General features: G+C 45.1%; 2 protein-coding genes across 2 annotated transcripts; one reads left to right on the forward strand and one right to left on the reverse strand.

Annotated features, from left to right (window-relative positions):
* The first annotated feature begins 2,189 nt into the window (after nucleotides 1–2,189).
* On the forward strand, nucleotides 2,190–14,758 carry LOC128708221 (protein unc-13 homolog 4B-like). Its single transcript, XM_053803181.1, has 11 exons — nucleotides 2,190–2,284; nucleotides 6,886–7,231; nucleotides 10,827–11,176; nucleotides 11,268–11,439; nucleotides 11,610–12,202; nucleotides 12,270–12,497; nucleotides 12,576–13,089; nucleotides 13,156–13,782; nucleotides 13,851–14,278; nucleotides 14,363–14,562; nucleotides 14,637–14,758. Exons 1-11 carry the CDS (start codon nucleotides 2,190–2,192, stop codon nucleotides 14,756–14,758), a joined length of 3,675 nt encoding a protein of 1,224 aa, XP_053659156.1.
* A 946-nt stretch (nucleotides 14,759–15,704) lies between these two features.
* LOC128708912 (uncharacterized) lies at nucleotides 15,705–17,544 on the reverse strand. The gene is made up of 4 exons (XM_053803892.1): nucleotides 17,397–17,544; nucleotides 16,133–16,594; nucleotides 15,895–16,054; nucleotides 15,705–15,828 (listed from the first exon to the last, which is right to left on the reverse strand). Exons 1-4 carry the CDS (start codon nucleotides 17,542–17,544, stop codon nucleotides 15,705–15,707), a joined length of 894 nt encoding a protein of 297 aa, XP_053659867.1.
* Between the last annotated feature and the right edge of the window lie 1,149 nt (nucleotides 17,545–18,693).

Below are 18,693 nucleotides of genomic sequence, written 5' to 3' on the forward strand. Positions count from 1 at the left end.
CGCTGTTTTACGTACGTACATGAGCACTCGTTTTGTGGATTACGCGACATGCTTGGTGATGACCTAGTGGGGTGATACGATATGGTGAGTGACCTGCGTGGTGTATTTGGTAGCGGCGCCGATCTTCACACGACAGAACCGGTCCAAAATCCCATCCGGACCAATACGCAGGTACGCAGGACAAAGGGACACAGGATGAATAAAGTTAAAGAGAGCCAGAAATGGTAGGTCTCTCTTGAGGTTGTTGTGTTGAAGAAGGTTGCTGAAGAAGGTTGAGAGAAGATAGTTGGTGATGACTTTAGAGGTTTGACGTGAGACTAACTAAATGGATGCAATAATAAACCAACTGTTATTCATGTAGAAGTGTTTTTGTTTTATGAAGACATGAATTCTACATAACATTATGATACCAACCATTGCGCTAAACTCTTTAACGTCACTGAGACCTGGCATGACAAGAAGAAGGGAGTCTTTAGGGCCATTGACGATGTTGAATGACGTCGTCACAAGGCCAGAGAGGAGACGAAGTCTTCCCAGATTTGAATTACCTTTTGGTGTTGACGGAGTCTACCAAATGATCTAGGGTTTCGTCGGAACGAGTCATCAGAATGATAATGAGCAATCAAATTCTCAATGTCATTTTATTCATTAACCACGCTTCATAAAACATTCGAAATATTTCAGTATCCGCGCAACTCGAAACAAAGTTAGTGTTTATAAATTGTTACTGTATAACACTAAAAGTATATTTTATGGAATAATTGTTTGGAAAATTAACAATCTTAATAATGTATCAATATCACCGTCTTCTTTATTCTTTCTCTATCTCCTTTTGCCTTTCGCTTTGGACATTTACTTTTCTAGTCGTCTTATCTGGTTGTGCTTTTTCTTCGTCTTTCGGGTTAGTAACTCAAGTCTTTAAAATACTAAATGACACCATTAAATTCAATAAAAACTCATCTTGCAATTAACTGCAAAAAGTTTTTTGTGAAATATGGCATGCCCGAAGAGAAATGGCTTATAAAAGTTACAAGTTATTTCATAAAAAAATAGTCCAAAACGAGAGTTTCTAAAAAAGCATAAAATTACACTTTACGTTACAATTCAAATGGGACACCGATTTACATCGACCGAAGTTGTTTGTACCTGCACCAACGAGTTCACTTAACCACAGCAAGAGAGAGAGAGAGAGAGAGAGTAAGTTGCGATCGTGCACACGTCCTAAAGTCGAGTGCGCGATCAGCTTCGTTCGTGTGCGCCAGTCGTTTGAGAGCTTCCGTGATGGAAGGCTGCTGCGCGAAACCGTGATCTTTGCTGCGGACGTGCGGGCCAACGAGCGTAGTGCTGTCCGGGTGTGTGGTGTCTTTGACCAGTGTGTACACCGTTCACCTAGGAAGCGAAAGAATGTAACACAAGCAACCCCGAATGGAACGCGACGGAAGAAACAAATGATAAAAACCTTCTGCGAAGCACGCCATGATCAAGTTGGTGGAGTGATTGTTGCTGTGTAATAAAACGCGAATATCGTTCGAAAGCGGAATACGCAAGATTTATCTTGGCAGCCCACTGGAAGTTTGAAGGTCACAGGTTTCAGCAAAGAGGATTTACACGTGGCGTTGGGCAGCTTTCAAAAGCGCCAAGTGTATGTTTTTTTTTTTTTATTTGAGTGTGTACCGCTGTGTGTGCTCTTTGTGTGCGTTTCGTATTCCCCCAAAATACCCCGAAAATACAAACGAAGAGCACACCAAAACCCGTAAGCGGATTGAATCTTCTTGCCGTGAGAGCAAAAAAGGAAACACAAAATTGTATCGCGGCAAGTACATGCTTCATCTGCTGTTCCTCCCGGCCGAAGGTGACAGGAAAGTGTGCAAATATCTCACAAGCTAAAGCCGGCAAATAAACGGACGATACACATTGGCTGTGGCACCATCAGTGCATCGTACGGATCCCCAATTTCCCGATTACGTGATTGCCGCGATTGCTGTGCCGTTTAGTAAAAATAGGATTCACCATACCGTAACGACCCCGTGAAACCGGCTTTTTCCCGCTGCAAGCCGGTGGAAAAGCTGAAGTTTTGCATCGTGCAGGAAAAAGAGCGTGGGGGAAATCCCCGAAGGTGGCAACTAGCGGTCGTTTGAAACAAAAGAAAAGCATCCCCCTTTTTGCTCTGTACACACACAAGCGTAAAAATGGTGGAACTGTCAGTGCCGAATGATGGAGATCGCCCACTGAAGGAGTCGCCGAGTGGTGCAACGTCTGGGGCGGTGGCGGTAGCGGGCGACGGGTAAGCAAAAATGGTTTGCCAGCAAGAGAAAATGTGATCGTGTGGTTGGTTTGTTGTGTGTTTTGTTTTGTGCTTTGGTATTTATTTGTTTCGTTTTTTTTTTGGTTTTAAATTCTACACCCCAAAGTGAAAGATTTTCCTAGCGACAACGTCGGGTGGGGTAGCTTTGAGGCGTGTTCAACCCCGGTTTCGCTCTTGGAGTCTTCTTCATGATCGCTATTAAAGGTGCAATTAAATCTTCTGGTTTCTGTTCGAAAACGTCAACTTCTAAGGTTTTAGGTCCAAGAATTTTAAATGATGTTTGTTTTTATTAGGGTGTTTATACACATTTCAGTTCATTTTCTATTGTTCTTATTGTTCATTTTCTATTGTTTGTATTTAACTTTCAAAGTAAACTTTTACGTAATTTAATTGTTACACTTAATTAAAAGCGTTATCTCTTACATTCATGAGATGAAAATCAATTGATTTTTTGTCCAATATTCAACAGTATTTAAAGAAACTTAACAATACACTGATTTTGTATCGAAATGGCCCAAAAGGTTCGTTATAGCGGATAAAGAACAGATACATTTATGATTAGCCAGTTTTGTTATGCCTTTTGCATACCTTCAGGCGCATTATCCTTTAGAAAGTATATTTTTACGTTGGAACTTTTAGTTTTTATTCTGTTCTTAGATCAACACTAAGATAAACCATTAAAACAGTTAAATTTTCCGCAGATTTGCCACGATGAACAACTTGGCCCTTTCTATCTTCTGTCTTTCTGCCTCACATTTATCGATTGTTATATACTCGATATCGCTAATGTTTCTTAAAATATAGACAGTTGTGGCCAGAATGACACCAAACAACCCAACTAGACGCTACCAGAGCCCCTAAGTTAGCGAATCAGATGGCAAGATGCCGTCAAAACGATCCTTTTTTACGGGGTGTAACCGGCGATGTTGTTTTGCCTCACACAGCAAGATCGCAAATATGCACGGATTGACATTTCAAACTGAAGAAACCACATGTGAGCATCTATATGTGTGCATATCCGTGCAAAAAAAAAAAACAATAACAAAAAGATCATTGTGACGACCTTTATATGGCCACCATCGTCACGTGATGCCCACACACCCTTTCGTGGTTTTCGTTGTTGTTGTCATTGTGGGCGGAAAAGTAAAAGTTGAACAACCGAAATTGAAAGAGGTTAACAGTCTTCCCGCGGTGGTGAAAACAAGGGAAAGCAAAAGGAAAGAAACCCCACGCACAAAAGCAGTTCTGCATCACCATGCCAGAAGTGTGACGGCCGAGGCCGGCATATCGTGTCGGATGATGAAACCAAGCAAACAGGTTCGGTTTTGATTAACCTGTTTGTCTAATCGGATCTTTGCTAGCGTCGGTGAGCGGTGAATTGCTGATAGCAGCGTTAGAAGCGTAACGCAGGGCTGCATCGTTCCGATGTACAACCGGTTCCTTGCGGGAAGCGAACGTACGACGGTACGACGCGTCGCATTAACTTTAATGAGGGTTGGCTACAAAGTTATTCTACCAGAACAAGGAACAAGGGTGCGCGGATTCCTTTCTGCTCGCTGCTTGGAGGTTTGCAGGAAGTTCAATGTGAAAAGCATGTTCGCTCTCGCTGGCTAATGGATACCGTAAGTATCCCATCAAGCATCAGCGTCCTACAGGAAGTGCACACTAGGAACACTCAACGATCAGTGTCATACATAGCAAAGATCGACGCAAAGTTATAAATAAGCTTTATTGCAGCAATGTCGCTTGGAATTAGATTTTTTGCATTGAATATTATTACATAAAGATAATTGCTCATTACTCATCTTGGTAGCTTCGTGAGAGCTGCTGAGGTGCTGTGGACGACTTTACAACTCACGTGTACATCCCTGTGGATTACTGATTCCCCCTAGCAGCTAAAGATCCGCTGGATACACACTGAAAATCTCCTATCGCTTTGGGCTCTGTATACGTAATCGTTGCTAAATATTGCCGTACCAGCCCGGCGATTGCACGATAAGAAATGTATAACACCTTCCCATCGGTGCGCCCTCCTCAACGCGATCGTCCAACAAATCCCGCAGCTCGTTCGTTCATTCGTGGAGGGGTGAATATTAACAAGAACACGAAACCAAAAGCACAGCTTCTGCCATTGTTATCATCCGTCTCGATTTACGCCTTGCATAACATTTGCGTATGATCCACCGTACTGGCCGGGCCACTGGCGTCATTTACGTTCGCATCACTTGGAAGACCCAATAATGCCACACAAACCGACAGGCCGGTGGCCAGAATAATAAATAGTAAGATGCAAACGCCGCTTCATCGTACGGTTCCGATCTTGCATTGCTCGCATTCTTGGCTGTGCGTGTTTTTATTTCTATTTTAACGAGCAATTTGCTCTTTTTTTATTGTGCGATTGGCGTACCAGATGCATATTCTGATAGCCCGCGGCGGGGTGCGAAAATCTTTGCCAGTTGTTCGAATAGACTATTTGATTATTCGTTCACAAGATCACTCATACATACTGTTATCAGGTTGTGTAATTTTTCGACCGAAGATCCTCAGAATTAGGGAGTGTTGTGATGTCGCATGTAAGAAATCGGTTGGCCCGTTTGGTGAACTCTGGTGACTCACTCGCTGACATGCTCATTAGACCAAGTTTGTTGCCAACCAAGTGCAGATGGAAATCGTCACTGACAGACTGTACGAATCAAGTCCAAATTTGTGGAAGTCCCCTTCAATTCAGTTGTAAAGTTGATTGAGTTAACACATTCTTTATTTCAATCCAACAATTGTTGTGGAGTTCTAACTATTCTCACGAAGATATTCTCATGAGACTACTAGTTGTCTCCTTGAAGTTGCCTGCTGGAAGTTGAAGTAAATGGGACGTTTTGTAACCGATCGGACATCGTTTGATCACCTACCACAAATCATTGCTGTGTGTTTATCCACCGTCAACAGATAGGCAAGGCCGCTAAAAAGTTCAGAAAGAAAATTGTCTCAAATATTGGTTGTCAAACATATCTGGGCCGAATGGGTAAATATTTGTTTTTTCGGTACGGTTTCTCTTCACGCGTACCCAAAAACCTCATTTCGCAGCTCACTGCCCGACGCGTCACGATACGGAAGAAACCGTCCTCTGATTCGGGGATTTACCGGCTTTCACGTTGGATTTTCCCTCAACATATCATCAGTACCGTTTGCCGTTCAATAATTGCGCACAGCGCACACTTATCGGCGGACCGCATCCGCAGTTGACCGGTTAATGTAAGAATGCGTCCAATCATCGATCGGTTCCATTCGCTTACGTTGGAAATCGTCGTTCGGAGGGGACATTTTGAGCTTCCAGCACGACGGCGTCTTTCCCCGGCGTACGATCACGGACGCGTTGGGAATGAAGGTTGCCGGAGACTGACATTTCCTGGCCGGCCGTAAGCGGCGGTGTCGGTGACTCGGTCGGTCTTGCGCATAATTACGCGACCCTAATCAGCACAAAGCAAACTCCAACGAAAAACCTGTTCTCCGTGCCCACGTACTGCCCAGACGGTGTGTCCGGAAGGGGTTTATGATCGCGTTAGACCGCGGGCAGTTAGCATTCGTACAGGTCGACCGGTCCGGCGAATAAAAGAGAGTGGGCCGCATCGTGGAATAAGTTTCGTGTTTTTTTTTTGGGTTGTGTGTGCTTTAGGAAAGGAAATCTTGAATGTTGGTAATATGGGAATCTTGAAATCCTTGAAGAAGCAGAATTTAGAGGTTAGTTCAGTCTTTCAAAGTCGAGACATCCCTCCAAGTTTCAGGACCTTAAAATTTGGATTGTTTAATCTCAACGCAAACAGATCTCATAAATTCCCAAAACGCTTTTTCTATATGGTGATCTTACCGAATTTATTTTAAAAATCTAAAAGCCTCTTAAAGTAATGACCTTCAAATCATATTTCTTTGTAGACATTGTTGCACTAGCAGTCAAAAGTGAGGTGAAATATTTCTCTTCTTCGAAGTAAACTAACGCACTGCTCTCGAAACGGATAAAAAATATCATGTTTTATCTCGGAATGATGCAACAAATGAAGTTACGATCATGTTAGCAGCACATCATACTGATAAAATATGCAGCGTTCAAGATCAACCATCTTGAGATCAGCGGTTTTATTTCATTCCTTTTCGTGTGCGTTGAGCGACACAAGGAGACCGTTGTCTTCTACTGTTCTTTCCTTACTCGCATATTGTTCCGCGTTTCAACGTTTATCGGTCATCTATCAGGGCGCAGTTGAATATTGTTTTATGTGCATAATTTACATCCCGACGGGAACGGACGGCAAGTGGTAGCAGGAACCGCATGATCGTTGATCAAACTATTAAATAAAATCTTAACCGTTTTTATTATCTTTTTGGGTTGTGTATTCTGCTTTCCCTATTAATCATTGATTGGGCATGATGTCTCCCCCCCTCCCCCTCCCCCTTTCCCCTCCCCATCAATGTTTACGGTGTGTTCGTGTGTTTATTTGGTGGCCGGTAGTATCGTGTTCATAAATTTGCGATCTTCATTCTTTCTCTCTTTCCCTTTTTTCCATTCGGCCACGCATTTTCACGACTTTCAGAACTGGCAACGGTAAAGTTCACACTCCACCCTCCCTAACCACCAAGCTCTTCCCTTTCTTTCTTCCCACACCGACCGTGCCGGTGCGCAGACGGCAGGGCCGACGGAAGCCGTTCTTCGAAAAGTTCGGCACACTGCTCAAGCAACGCTCGGATGCGTTTCTGCTACACGTAAACAATCCCGTACCACCCCACGGCGAAGAGTCGGACGCTCCGGGTGCTGGACCGGGCGGGTCGGTTGTTGTCGGTGGCCCATCCACCGTGGCCGTCCACGGCCCGGCAGGGATTCCGCCGATCGTCGCCAACGGAGATGTCTCACCGGTCCGGGCGAGTGATGCTGACAACTATGTAAGTATGGGAAGCATTTATGCTAGACGTGGGGCAGGGCAAAAAGGGTGGGTAGGTGGGTGCGGGACGAAAAGGGTGCGTGATACAAAACATGAGGGGGAAGTACCAAGATTGTGCTTGCATTAGCGTTCCGCGGTGAATGTTTCCCTTTGTGTGTGCTTCCATAAATAACCCATCATCATCAATTTAAAGACACACATTCGATGTGCGAGTACCCGACATGCGGGCCATGTGAACCGATCGGTTGGTTTACGCGTTTGGTTGCGTGCGAAACTGTGGCTGTCGAACTTTGCCGATCGAGCAAATGGTGTGGTGTGCCCCCGGTTTGGGAGGATGCAAAAGTTTGTGTAGATCAGAGAATCGTTTGGAATGAGAATTGATTGGCATGCCTCCAATAATCAAAGTCTAAGAATGTGCCTAAACAAGAGGTGGAAGACATTTTGAGAAACTATTTGAAAGACACTTAATAGTCTCGGGCAGTAGTCCAAGGCTTTGGACGGATGGATTGTGAATAAGCTGGATATCTTCAGGAACATTAAGCAACTGCAGGTCGAAGAAGATCAGTATGATGAATACCTGTTTATCATTTAGATTAGCAAATAGTACGATTTGGACATGTCAACAAGAATAAAGTGCATTATGGTCCACTGTATCAAGAGCTTCCTGAGACTCTTAAGCTTTAAGTTCACCACCAAGATATGCAGTTGGATTTTTTACTTCTCAGTCAACTGACGAGCATTCGAGGAGTTTTGAAACTGTCGACTGATCGTAGTTAAAAAGTGTCAAATTCTCCTAAAATTAAAGTGTAGCTTATCTAAAGTGAACTGAAAACATTGATCATACGCCTAGAAAACGTAGAATTGAAAACGGACTCATATCCGCTAGTGACATTGATCTAGGCTGACTACACTTATTATTTTCACAATACACGACCAACATGTCCACGAACTTCACAATGAATACGTAGTTAGTGACAGGAAGTCGTTGTAGAGATTTTCCGGGGTGTGACGTACAGAGGTGAGCGCAATCAATGTTGAGATACGCGCTAGCATACTGTCTGCCAACCGGTCTGAGAAAACTTCTCTGCTCAAAACACCTGTAGCGAAGAACGAAGCTGACACTATATAGAACTTAAATAGTTTCAATACGCACATACGCCTCTGACACGTGAACTTTATCCAAAACTGACAAAACCTTTCGAGACGGCAAACAATGTTAGAGTGGAAGATGTTCAGATGGATCAGATGTATTAAAGGAGTGGAAAATGGAGGAGTCGCTAGAACGACGAGCTTCACGAGCTGTACGACGAACTCACTGGGAACTCACCGGTGGGATGGTCATGTCATGAGAATGACTCCGGACGACCAACCCTTAAGGTCATTATAGATCATCTACATCGAAAGAGAAGGCGTGATAATCTGCACGATGAACTTACTGTCGTACAATGCAATAAACTCGTTAGGTTTCGATGGGCTAGTTACGTCATAAAAATGACACCGGACAATCCAGCCCGTTAAGTGCTTAAAGGTCGACAACAGGGACAGAGGAGGCGTAATAGGCCCAAATTGAGCTGAAGTGATGGCGTTGATGCGTCCTCCAGAAAGGCCGTGATTGTTAATTGGCAGACTGCGGCACCCGACCGCAGCAAGCCAAGACCACGTAGCGGTTATGCGAGAAGGAAATAAGTAAGCAAATGTAGAGCATGGGCATTTAATATATTAAAAATGGAAATATTCTGTTCACCCACGAATTCCACTACCAAACTCTTGCATCCACCCAACCGTGCAGCTCACCAGTTTCACGGCAAACCCACAGCAGCGGGTAAATATTCTTCCTAAACGCAAAACATGCGTGCAGATACCGGCCAGTGGCGCAAAAGGGAGTGGCAGAAAAAGAAATCCAAGTGAAGTAATTAGCAACAGAAGATTTGCAATTAACTGACCCGGCCACATCCTCTTGGGCGGCAGTAAAACCCGGGAAAGGGGGGTTGAATTCAAGCAAAATTGAAGAAACAAAACACATTCACACATACGCGCTCTGGCCACATGCGTTGCTGTTCTGGACTATTTTTAACGAAGCTACCGATCGTTCATTTTGGGGGTACGTGCTGCCTCAATTTTCCTCACATTTTCGACTCGACATTCGCCCGAGTGCTGATTGATGGGGTCTTAATGGGGTTTGATTTGGACGCGTATCGGGCGTTCTGCGTTGGGGTTTTTGTTGTACGATCTTCACGCTAGCTGCTATCTTCCAAGGACGTAGATAAGCCGATCGGTCAGGGTTAGTGGTTTCGGATCGTTTAAACCCCACTCAAGATTATGCGATCCAATTATGCACCGCAACGCATCTCGGCATGAGCAATTGGGTGTACCACGTTCGTTCTCTCGTTCGTGCATCACCGTCGAATGACGCCAATCGTTCTAGTGTTGCAAATTCTCAAGTGGTTGCCACGAGACAGGAAGTCGTATCCACTGCGGTGCATTGTGTACGATCGTCATTCTGGCAGAACGAAATGTGATCCCCAGCAGAAGAAAAACCGATAACGCGCATCGTGCACACTCACCAGGATACGCGCCAAATGGCCAAATGTAGCCGTCGGAAAGCTTTCTCTGTTGCACGACTCTTCGCCACACGACGCAGCTGGTGTGCACGATGAGTTGTTGCCGACGAGAGCAACGTCAAGATGCTGCTGCGGCTGGTGATAATAGTACTGGTCCGGAGGCTTTATCGCTCGGTGCATTGCAAACCGATCACATGCTGAGTGTGTCGGACGGCACACAGCGCTATTTTTAATTACACTCACTTAGTCGCCCTTGTACCGCTGAGAGTGTAACAATTACGCCGCCGGTACGATTGTCCTGTAGTGTAAATGTTCGCGTCCAGTGCTGAAGACGTTTCCCGCTGTGAGGAGTAACCGCTAGTGACGAAGATAAAAGAGCGGATTGTCATGGACTTTTCCATGAGGGAAAAATAATAACCCCGGTGTGAGAACAAAGACTTACGGTTCAGTACGAATGATCCGTTTGGTTGTGAAAGTGTACTAAGTGCGTGCAGAAGAAATGGTAATCATATGTGTGTGGTTTACATGCTTAAGTGTAAACGCGTTATAATCTAGACCGATGTGCCCTGTAGCTATTCATTTGGTGAATCACATCTGGTTTCATTTAGAAATGATTGTGTTGTGTTGGTGGCGTTGAAATGTAAACCATTTTGGTTGAGTGATGGGATGTGCGATAAGGTTTTGTGGGATCAGCAGGAATGGTGCTTATTTCATGAGAATTAAAATGACATTCGTAAAAATAAAACTGTTGACAAAGGGTTTATGTTGGTTTTGAATGAAGGTGAAAAAGATAAACCTTATGTATCGTGATGTTCAACTCAGGTGGTTAAGCGCTCTGTGAACATCACGCATTAGTTGCTTTAATGATCACAATTGATAAGAACAACAAGCAGAGCTCACCGTATCTTTGAAATAAGCATTGCACCATCACACTTTAATGAAGCCATCTGGCTATCTGTGTAGCTCATGGTGACATAAGCTTCATCGCCTTAAGACACACTACTCTAACACAATGCCCGCCTTCTGTCCGTTTAGGTTGAGATACTTTACGAGAAAGTACTGCACGAAATCAAGCAGGGCAACATTATCGACCGGCAAAAGAAGCTGACCCAAAAGAGCCTCTATGCCTACATCCAGGAAGCGTTCGGTGTGGACGAAACCAGACATGCCGTGTTAGAGCAGCGCGTCGACACCATGCTCGCCCAGGACATCTATCTGCGGGTGGAGATCATGGAGGCGAAGCTCACCGGACCACCGGCCGGCCCCGAACAGCTGCTGCCGAACGCGTTCGTGATCGTGTACCTGCAGGAGAAGCCGCGCGAAACTCATCGCACCGCGACGATACCGAGCACGCTCAATCCGACGTGGAATCAACAGTTTCCGGTGTAAGTGTGCAAAGGGTGGGAAACTTTTTTTCCGGGCAGGAATTGTTTGAAGCAAATGACTAATGGCCGGTATGGCTTTTCATTACGACAGCGCCGTAAAGCAGGACACGAATGAGACGCTTATTATTGAAGTGTTCAACAACTCCAACAATCCGAACAAATTCCTGCGGGCACTGCGCATCGCGAGAAAGGTTCTGCTGTCGCTATTCAAACCGGTCGCTTCGCATGCAAAAATGATTGGCCGCGCGAGTATTCCACTGGAGGTAATGCACTTTATGCGAATTAAACAGCTACAATTTCTAAACGTTAGACATAAGCGGTCGTTAGGATTTAAACAGTAGTTCCACACACTCACACATAGATGGCGCTAGTAGAAAATGTCAAACGCGCCTAGTTTTTCATCGTTCTCTCCTATGTTTTCGTTCTCCCACAGTCGATCACGTCGACCGGTTTGATATCGTGGTACAATCTGGCGAAGAAGAAAAAACCCGACCCACAAGGTACGATAAAGGTGAAGTTTTTCTTCACCTCCAAGCTGGAAAAAGCCACCGCCAAGCACGAGTACGAGCAGATGCTGCGCTGTATACTCGAGTATGAGCTGCGCAGTTCCAGCGTGGCCCGCTACTGGTGGGCCGGCAAGCTAACCTGCGAAGGTGAAGCCATCCTGCAGCAGTACACCAAGTGTGCCAACCTGAACGCCATCGAACAGACGCTTATTGCTTGGTTCGTCTACACGCAGGTGCATCTCACGTATCCGCTCTCGATTAGTCTGCTCGAGAGCGTGCTGGACAAGCTGTGCGTTGGGTACGATGCGGCCCTCACGTCGGACGAAGAGCGGGAGCGGTTTTGGGATGGTGCGCGACGTATCTTGCCCTCCTGCCTGTCGATCATCGTGAAGATGCGCAAACGGTTAGCCGGTGATAAGGATATCGTTAAGACGGTTACCTCTGTGCTGCAGTTGGTCTCGAAGGCGGACCAGTTGGCCGCACGGAAGGGAGCCAACCTGTTCTCCGAGGCTACCGTACGGTAAGTGAAGATCTAACCTTGATGTGCAGAAGCAGTAGTAACGCTCCTTTGGTTACTTTCATTGCAGCACCTTGAAACAAATGGCGCTGGACTGTACGAAACATTCCACCATGAAGGAAGCGATAGTGTTGGCAGTTCAGCTGGGCGCAAGAACCTGGTTCGAGACTGCACTTTCGGCCGCCATTGAAGGTAGTCAGTCGAACGAAGAGAAGTTGCGTTCGCTGATTAAGTTCGTACAGCTGCTTCAATCTGATCTTCTGCGTGCCAAGACGTACTACGACGGTGCCTTCAAGAGGTGTGTGGTGAAAGACTAGTTATAGATATAGGAAGGCTAGTAACGAAAACTTTTGGGAACTCTCTCTCTCGTTTACAGCGTAATGGACATTGACTATAGTCGCGAGATCTGTATCCAACACGAGGCACGTATCGTTTCCCATCTGCGCCCGATCGTACAGACGATCTGCAACGGCTTCAAGAAGATAACGCTCCGGATGGAGCAGCTGGAGCGTCGGGCCGAGATGGAAAGTCTCGACATGAGTTCGACACTGTTCGAGCTGTACCTGATACTGAAGCTGTTTCTGCAGCAAACGGACACGGTCGTGCAGTGTGCCCACAATCCGTACATCGTCGAGTTTCACCAGTGGTTCCGTGGCGGTATCATGTACTATCTGGATGTGTTTGCGATAAAGACGATATCGCGCGTAGTTACCGTGCTGGAGGAGGATGATCTCCGTCGGCAAACGGGACCGTCGGCAAACGATCACCCAAAGTGTTCATCCTCCACCCGGGAGATACTGGAGATTATATCGCAGATCAAGATCTTCTGGGATCAGCTGGCGTGGCCGGATAAGGATGAGATGAAGAAGTTCCTGAAGCGGAGCATTGGTGTAGGTGTCTTTGAAATGGCATTTGTTAGGTGCACACCGACTATACCTCACACTTTCCAATTGCAGGATATCTGTAGCTGTTGCATTTTCTATGCCGATCGTTTACTGTCCAAGGTGAAAACTTTAGATGGATCATCCACTAACGCGACGGGAGGGTTGAACGCCGCACAGCTGGCAACACTGGAACGCTCGCTAATGGTACTCTCGAATGTGAGCATTCTTATCGAAAGTCTAGCACGATTACCCCAAGAACTGGGCTACAGCCAACCGCGTGCTGGTGGTAGTGCGGCAACCGATGGCACATCGGAACAACCGCGCAAGACATCTCTCGAACAACTGATGGCTGATGAGATGTTGCCGATCGATGGACTAGCGAGTTGGCGACAGAAGTGTGTGCGCTACATTGCCGACCACGTCACACAAACGACCCGCAGTCTCATCGTTGCCTGCGGTGAGGTGACCATGAACGGTGGAAGTCCCAACGGCACTGGGAGCACACTGGCGGGTGGATTCTTCTCCAGCAAACCACACCCGTCACCGGTGGAGAATGTGGAACGGTTACGGCATTGGATCGTTCAGTCGGCCACGCTGCTTAACGAGAGCTTAACGGAGGTGGACCTTCATGCAGTGGAACAGGATCTGTGGACATCTCTCGAGACGACGATGGATGAAATCATTAAAAAGCTTCTAGAGGTATGATGCTGACCACTCCATTCCGGTGCTCAAAGAGTTGTGTGTTTGAACCTCATTTCTATTTCCAGAAAAAAGACTCCCTGGCCACGTTCCAGCGATTGCGGAACTGTTACGAACAGCTCATCCAGCACTACTTCCGCACGCTAAGTGAAACGATCGCGTGCTCCACGATCGGTGAGCGGCTGGAAACGTTTAGCTGCACCACGAACGAACTTATCCACCGGTACTACTTGGAGCGTGTCCGGCAACAGGAGCAGCTGGAAGAGCTCGAGCAGGGACAGCTCACCGTACGCTGCTGGTTCCAGCCGGATGGGCTGCAGATTAAGGTGCTGCGCGCGGAACAGTTACGGCTGCCGAAGGACTACAAACACTCGTGTGACAGTTACGTGAAGATAAACGTACTGCCACCGGATCAGTTCGGTGCACCGTTGCCCGAACTGAAGACGAAAACGAAATCGAAGAACTTTTCTCCCATCTACAACGAAACGTTCACACTGTAAGGCATATCCCATCCGCCCCAGATATCCAGCGTTGGTGGGGTTGTTTTCTTTAATGTCGTTCTTTGTGCTTTCCCCTTTAGGAAAATTAACCCCGTCCAACATTCCCTGAAGGACGCACTGCTCATGCTAAACGTGAAGGTGTCCGAGCTGCTTGGACTCAGCCAGAAGCACATTGGTGAATGTTTTCTACGCCTCGATGCCATTCCGGTGGTGCGCGATGCCAGTGAAGCACACGAGATCGCCCCCATCACCATTCCACTTAGTCTCCCGTTCAGTATATGTAAGAGAACTTCAACTTGACAACAAATATCTAAACCCTTGATGAAATTGCTACTGTTGTTTTCCATTTTACAGCTTCCTACTCCATTACCGCACTCGAAAATCGTAACCATGACAAAATGGCCGGTCAGTTTTTGAAAAAGCTGAAACAAAAAATGGGCATCGCACCGTACACGATGAGTACGCTCAGTTTGTGAGCGCTATGACGCTATGTCTTGCCTGGTGATAGTTGGAACAGCCCGCATGCCCCGCTAGGGATCACATATTTGGTGGCATTAGGATAGGTGATATCACATCTTACTGTAACGTTTAAGCTATAGCCATCCATTTTTAAGCGCATTGTGTTACTTTTTTATACAAACAGTTTATAAAGTGAGAAAACTTTAGTCGTATTGGCATGTTTTGAACTTTTTTTTTATAGTCTAAAATAGTTGCGTAAAGTGTAATCCTACTCATGTACGAATATTGAGCTGTAGAGAATAAAACAATTGATAAATGCAACATAAAATCAACGTGTTTTAAAGAGATGATCGAAAGTTAATGGTAGTAGCGTGGAATAGCTGCATGTTCATCGCAGATCATAGTCAACTTCCATATCGATGTTTATACATCTTAAATTTATACTTTAAATACTCGATCGAACACATGAAAGAAAAATGCGCTCTAGAACACGTAAACATACACAACTTTCCTCGTGTCATCTGATGGAGACGCTTGGTGCTTTTCGCAAACCATTTGGCTGCATACGTGATTGTTATTGTTTAGAAGTGATTAATGGAGTAGAACATGTTTAGAAAGCTTATTTTTTTCAACTATAAAATAGATGTTGCTTGACATTTACGTACGCGTTGTGATTTTAATTAAAGTTTTTGAATGCATTTTCTCAAAATTTACCATACCTTTTTTTACATTCAGTGCGATGGAGACGCGTTACGCTGCACTCACATAAACTGGCTGCATACGTTAGTTACATGGATTTGTTCGGGAAAAATAAATATTTTACATGAAATCGAATGTTCCGGGGCAATAAATTATTAAATACTTTAATCAACATTAGTCATCGCAATCACTAATAAAACCCAACACGGATTCTTCCCCTAAGGTACGTTCACTAACTGTCTTGTTGGGTATACATTATGGCAGCTAATTTTCCTCCTCCTGCCCCACATTGCTATCGATCCTATTCACGGATTGACCGTTTTCCTCCGAAGAGTTATTCGGTTCTGCGCTGTGCGTTGCAGTAGGGGGAAGGTAAATAGAGTAGATCCTGTTAAAAGAAGACATAGAACGTTAGGAAGGGCTCCATTCCTTTCGAACGTAAAGGCCAAGTTACCTCGTGACGGGGTAAGATTCATCGATAACGTCAAACATGCGTTTGAAGCGACAGGATAGCAGGTTCTCTTCCGGACAGTATAGAGCGTTATCTACAGTAAAAGCCTCCAGGGCGGTCAGTGCAAACTTGGTCATCTCCCCCAGTCGTTGTTCGTAATCGTCTGTGTGTGGAAAGAAACCGTAGGGAATTAATACAATATGTCTTACTCGATCGTATACAAGGCAATCACTCCTCCTACATTGTATATCGTACGATCGACGACGATCTTCTTCACTGCTCTCGTCGCTGTGTCCACCACCGGATGGCTTCAGCGTGGGAATGAAGAACAACAAACACAGCAGTGCGATAAACTTTACAATCTTCTTAAAGATGACCAGCTTGAGCAGTATCTTGCCAATGGTGAACAGGTCGAACTTGAACTTAAGCTTGCTGAGTAGCCAATTCTCCGGACTGAAGTACGGCATGCCATGGCTGACGGGACCGTTTGGCGGTGGTGGTGGTGGTGGAGGTGGTCCATAGATTGGTTTCGGTGGGCCATACACGGGTTTAGGTGGTGGACCGTACTCTTTGTGTGGTGCAGGCTGGTAAAGCTCATTGCCGGTGGAAGTTGGCGGACCGTAGCTTCCCGTAGGAACACCGTAGTCATAGGAGTTAGAGGGGACGATGTTGTAATCACCGCGTGATTTCCTTATCGGAGTGCCTAACAAAACAGAGTACGTTCACATCGGTTAATAGCGATTGTCAATGACTCTAATAGAGCGGAGAATGTAACAATTATAAAAAGCTACAAGAGGTGAGTTATTAAAACGCTACGCGTCGCATGTACGTACGCAACCATTTGGTCCGCAGCCAGTTTGGAAGAATATCATCCGTGTAAGCAAAGTCACGCTATTTGCTATTTGCCATGAAATTTACAACGGACCATGGAACAATGACTTCCGGACATTTAAATACACCAAGCTTCGGTGTAATAGGGCTCCATCAAGTAGAACCACAATAGATTAGCTGTGTTATGGTTACTTATTGCCTATGATTACTGAATATTTCACAGCAACTTAGATCTCGGGAAGCTTAAGACGCGAAAAAGAAATGAACTAAGCCTGTCATGTGTTAATGTACTTTCACAAGCGATTCTGTCTCGGGGAATACCTCCCAATAAACCATAGCAGCTTCAGAGTAAAGGGATAAGCGAGATGATTGATGATTGACCAAGAAAAACTCTACGAAAAGAATACGAAATTCATTGAATTAAAGCTAAATACACGTCAAGATTCAAAGGGGGAGTAAAGTCAAAATTATTTCCTAAACATTAAAGTAGGCTGGCTGCGTACTTTTCGGCTGTATCCTTATAGAATCGATGACACCTTGAGCAACTTTTCTTGTAATGTAAGAAACCGATTCTTGAAATATAATTTTTACAAAAAAATGGGCACACGGAATCACTATTGTATAGCAAACTTCACTTTCCTTCTCAACGCCTGTTCATCACCACCATTGCTTACCTTTATACGGAAGTGCGTTAATTTTGTGCGAATTTGAGAGTGCTGCCAAATATGAATCTTTCCCATTCGCCTTCGCCTCCTCGGTTGCGGCGGCCCATCCAAACCCACCGGCCACCGTTAGCGTCACGATCAGTGTAATTTTCCACATCGTGGATGAGAATGCTGCCGTTGTCACAGCAAAACCGAACAATACACCACACAGCAGCAGTCTTTGGGGTCGCAGTGGCGCTCACTTCACTCACCGGTGACAGCACACGCGTCCGAATCGCTCGAAATCACTCTATTAACTGACGGCTACCGGTTCATTAAAGACTACTAAAAGGGTTTAGCGGTTTGCATTCGTACTACCTCGTAGTGCAGTCGCCTCACACACTGCCACTGTGCCGTGGATATTGAACGATAGTTCTGTACCACACATACGCTTAGGGGAGCATGGGGCCAAATCCACCTGTACGAGGCACACATATTAAAAAGTATTTTCATAAAATATTTAAAAAACTTTAAAAATGGCAATTGATTTAATAACTAATCAACTTAACACACATTAATATTTTTTTGCTGTGAATAATGATTTTCTTCATCTTTCTGTCCTAAGATAAATATTACAACGAAGAGTTGGTGTTTTTTTTCTTCCGGAAACCTCATAAAGTCTATGAGCTAGGAGAATAGTTATTGGACGAACTGGCTTGTATAAATGATTGACTTTAATTAACCTTAATATTGTTTAGTTAAAACATTTTAATTTAAAATTATGTTGCTTAAGTTAGCAAATAAAGTCGAAGTAAACGAAGTGTTAATGAAGAAAAGTTTTAATTTTTGGTACAAAATTATGGTAATCACTACAAAACAAAACAAAAATGATTGAAATCTCAACGGTGTTCTACTTAGCCCATATTCCCTTGAGCTGCCAATCGTCTCCACAGCCACTAAACAATATGGCTCAATTTTGTTTCTTACCCACTCCACTCCACATACGCGCTACCCCATTGCTACCCTTAAGCCATTTCGTTTTGTTTACATGCAGCCATTGATAATCAGTGTGCGCGTGTGTGTGTCTGTTTTTATTAGTTTGTGCGCATTCGCGCAGGTGACGTGAGGACAATTTCGCTCGCGACAACGTTTTCCCCTGGCGCGTTACCGGAACACGCAACCAGCCGCTAGAATGCCGCAACAAAAGAAAAGCAAGAGAAATTTCATCTATCTTCCAAAAAAAAAAAACACACACACACAAAACATCACTTCCAAACCAACACACATCCCCATTTAATAACGGCGGCGGCTTAGCCAGCCGGAACGA

This window comes from Anopheles marshallii, chromosome 2 (genome assembly GCF_943734725.1).
Source record: "Anopheles marshallii chromosome 2, idAnoMarsDA_429_01, whole genome shotgun sequence".
NCBI lineage: Eukaryota > Metazoa > Arthropoda > Insecta > Diptera > Culicidae > Anopheles > Anopheles marshallii.